This window comes from Austrofundulus limnaeus, unplaced genomic scaffold (genome assembly GCF_001266775.1).
Source record: "Austrofundulus limnaeus strain Quisiro unplaced genomic scaffold, Austrofundulus_limnaeus-1.0 Scaffold114, whole genome shotgun sequence".
Lineage (NCBI taxonomy): Eukaryota > Metazoa > Chordata > Actinopteri > Cyprinodontiformes > Rivulidae > Austrofundulus > Austrofundulus limnaeus.
Genome location: NW_013952516.1, coordinates 1131300 through 1135007, shown reverse-complemented (window position 1 = coordinate 1135007; position 3708 = coordinate 1131300). Strand labels below are relative to the sequence as shown.

At 44.7% G+C, this 3708-nt stretch overlaps 1 protein-coding gene across 1 annotated transcript in view; it reads left to right on the top strand.

Annotated features, from left to right (window-relative positions):
* The window catches only part of tbx5b (T-box transcription factor 5b), a gene marked incomplete at its 5' end in the record, with an annotated part of 10708 nt that extends 7351 nt beyond the window's left edge, over window positions 1-3357 (top strand). Inside the window, 1 exon segment of the mRNA XM_014014422.1 lies at window positions 1132-3357. Coding sequence (XP_013869876.1) covers window positions 1132-1721 — 590 coding nt within the window.
* Window positions 3358-3708: the final 351 nt, after the last annotated feature.

Sequence of the window (3708 nt, the reverse complement as noted above, 5' to 3'; positions counted from 1 at the left end):
TGTGTGTGTGTGTGTGTGTGTGTGTGTGTGTGTGTGGCCTTGTTTTTGCTACTTGGTGGGGACAAGTTTTTTCAGGAGAATGCAGCCTCGTGGGGACTGTATGCTCTTTGTGGGGACCAAAGCCCAGCCCTCACGACTTCGGAGGCTGATTTTGGGTGGAGGGGTTGGCTTTAGGTGTGAATTGAGTTTAGGTTAATTTTAGGGGAAATGGTTAGGATATAAAATTTAAAAAAAAAGAATGGAAGTCAATGGAAAGTCCCAACAAGGATAGAGAGATATAGTAGGTGTTTGTGTGTGTGGGCACGTTTTTGCTACATCGTGGGAACCATCTTCCATAAAAAGGTAGCCTCGTGGCGACCCAATGTGCCTGGTCCCCACGGGTACGGATGCTAATTTTGGGTGGGGGTGTTAGGTTTAGGACCACCTGTGAGGTTAATTTTAGGGAAAATGGTCAGGGTTAGGTTATATAATTACTAGAAAATGAATGGAAGTCAATCCACGGTCCCCACAGGGATACAAAAACAAACCTGCCTGTGTGTGTGTCTGTGAATGGCACGAGTTGATACACTTTCTAACGTTTTGTATAACTGCTGAAATGGCAGCGAAATAAAACATAATTACTTCTCTCAGTTCAGTGTCCTGACACGAAAACAGAAGATTTGAAACCCGTTTTTAAAAACTATAAATCAGGTTATTCAGTAATGTGATAAGATATTGGACAGTGATATAAATACTAATTTGAATAATTTTTTTCTTTTTAATTTCCAACAGTTTGATCCAACCAACATGTCTGCACGAACCATAATTAGAATATAATAGCTTTTCCTTTACATCCAAAATAATTGTCACTGATGATAAGTATCAGTAAGAAGAATAACGTGTGTGAAATGTGTAGCATGCAGGTTAATCTGTGATTTTCATATGCTTTTGTAATCTTGAAATGCTCAGTTTTGGTCCATGCCCTGCATCACTCCACCAAACTCATCAGATTGCATCAAAACACTGTAATTCYTTCTTTATCTTCATTTGTATATTTAGTTTTGTTCTTGAGAAGTGGAGAAGCATTAACTTTTAGTTTTTTGTTTTTGGAAAAAAAAGGTCAAATGAACACATTTCTCTGTCTGTCTGCAGCTGAAGAGAACTGCTCTTCAAGAAGCCACCACACGTACAAGAAACCCTTCCCTGATGGCTCGCCGAGTGACGAGGACTCCTACTATCACCCCTCCTCCTACCCCCCTCCTCCTCACCCGGGCTTATCCAACCTCCCTGCTTTGGGTCTCACCAACTCTCCCTACAGCTCCGACCTGGGACAGCGTCAGGCCTGCATGTTTGCGGGCTCGGAGCCCAGAATGGATGAATTTAGCTGCGCGTCTTGGTCGTACACCTGCCCGCTTCCAACCACCATCGCCCCCATGGAGCCCTACCCGCCTTACACCCCTCACCCCCCTTACAGCTCCAGCCCTCAGGGCTCCCGGCTCAGTGTTTTAGCCCACCAGAGCTCGTCGCCGCTGGGGGAGCACATCGTTGCCCACGATCCCTATCAGAGCCAGAGCTCCGGACTTCATTCTCAGAGCTCCCACAACCTTCACGGCAGGCATCTGGGCTCTCCTCTCCGGGAGTATCCTCGCTACACCCCTAATCTGTCACCGCCCCTCTACCAAACCCTAGACACTCACGCACACATAAGGTGTGGAGTCCCAGAGTGGAGTGCAGCCTCCTAACTAAACCAGAAAACAAACGCGAAAAATGAATGGAATTAAGAAAAAAATCACTTAGCCCTCTTTCTGCTCTTCTTAGACATGCTGAACTGTGTACAGACTGAATACTTTTGTAAAGTTCTTTTTGTAAAGCGTGTGTTTCGTGCAAAGATCTAGTGTTTATTTCCTCTGCTGAGTGGAGCTGTGGACCATTAAGACCTGAACTTGGACATTGATGATGCTCTGGAAAAAAAAAAGGTGGCTCCTTCCAAGCAGCACAGTGAACATTGTTGTATTTTGGAAGCTGAATGACTGATGTCATCCAGACTGTTTGCACTGTGAGCCGCTTTAAGGCCTGAACATGAGCAGCACTGTGCTCTTTCTCTCTCTCTGATCCTGAAGGATGCAAACTGTGATCCCCATCAGACAGCTCCATTTATCATTTCTCTGAACAGAACCCAAGGGAGACGTTTTCCTCCTCACGTTCAGTCTCAATGAAGAAGAAAAGGCCATTTGTGTGTGTGTGTGTGTGTGTGTGTGTGTGTGTGTGTGTGTGTGTGTGTGNGTGTGTGTGTGTGTGTGTGTGTGTGTGTGTGTGTGTGTGTGTGTGTGTGTGCATGCAAAGCCTCTGTCAGCTCAGTTCAAGGAAGCTGAGAGTTCATTTCCAACGAGACGAGCTGCAGGCGCCGCGCCATTGAGATAAACACTTTGTTTAGAACACGYGCCACGAGGCGGCGAGACCTGCAAACATGATTTCCGGTGCATTCTGGGTAAATGCACAACTCAGCGTCACACAGCTGTCACTGCTGTCCTCTCAGTCACCCCCCGCGTCCGACCAATCAGCCTCCTCTGTTTACGGAGAAGCAGCCAATGAAGGCTCGGGTCCGATTTATGCCCTGTTGACCAGTCAAAGTGGCAGTGTGTGTGTGTGTGTTTGTGTGCGTGTGTGTTTGTGTGCGTGTGTGTTTGTGTGCGTGTGTGTGTCGACCCATTTTTGTTTGTGTGTGAATTATTCATAAGTCTGCGGTTGATCTCTGACGTGAGGATTTCTCAGCAGCAGAAATGAATGTGAGGATGTTAAACTTTTATTGGCCAACAAGAGGTCAAATTTATTTTGAAGCTAAAATAAACTCATTATTTCTGATTATTTCAAGTACTTGTACTAAACTGTAAAAAAAAAGCATTTGTACCTTTTTTTTTTTTCCCTGAGAAAACAGACAACTTGGGTTTATTTTTTGAGTGGCAGTTCATATTTATCTAACCTGGTGTTTCTACAGGGTGCTTAGAAAGCAACATAAAGGTCCTTATCATTCCTTATTCTGTATTTTATTTGTGTGTGTGTGTGTGTGTGTGTGTTTGTGTGTGTGTGTGTGCGTGTGTGTGCGTGTGTGTGTGTGTGTGGCAGTGTTAATGTCAGCATTGTTCTTGCTCATAGTATTTATTACTCTAGGTTTGTAAATGTCGTTACCTTGTGCAACAGGATGATTGTTCAGATACGTATGTTTGTTTTGATTTGAGGGTTTATCTCCAGTRTCACTCTCCATTCCAAAGTGGTGATCAATAGTTGTGACAAACAGACAAAATGTTCCTGTTTTATGGACAAATATAATAAAATAAAAGGGATTTATAAACAGAAGTTGAATAAACTTTTCTAGACAGAGCTGGTTGGTTCGTTTGTTCCCCTTTGATGCAGTAAAGATGACTGATGTTCTCAGTGAGTTATTTAAAGAGCGTTCAGCACCTCAGGAGTGGAAACTCTTTTAAGTGCAGCAGTGCTCTTTTATCGGGTTAAATGCATGTATGAATCTGAAGGAGCTGATAAGACGTGAGTCAGCAGGGCTGCGTCGGTGTGAACCTCGCTGCCTGACGGACCTCAGGGTCTTGCAGAGTGGTCTGGATGTGCTGTGCATACCTCGTCCTCTAATCTCTGACAGGTTGTTTGGCATCTCAGATCTCCAGCAGCTGGACCGTCTCAACCTGCTGCCCACAGAGGGGAGGGCTTTTTCAGAAT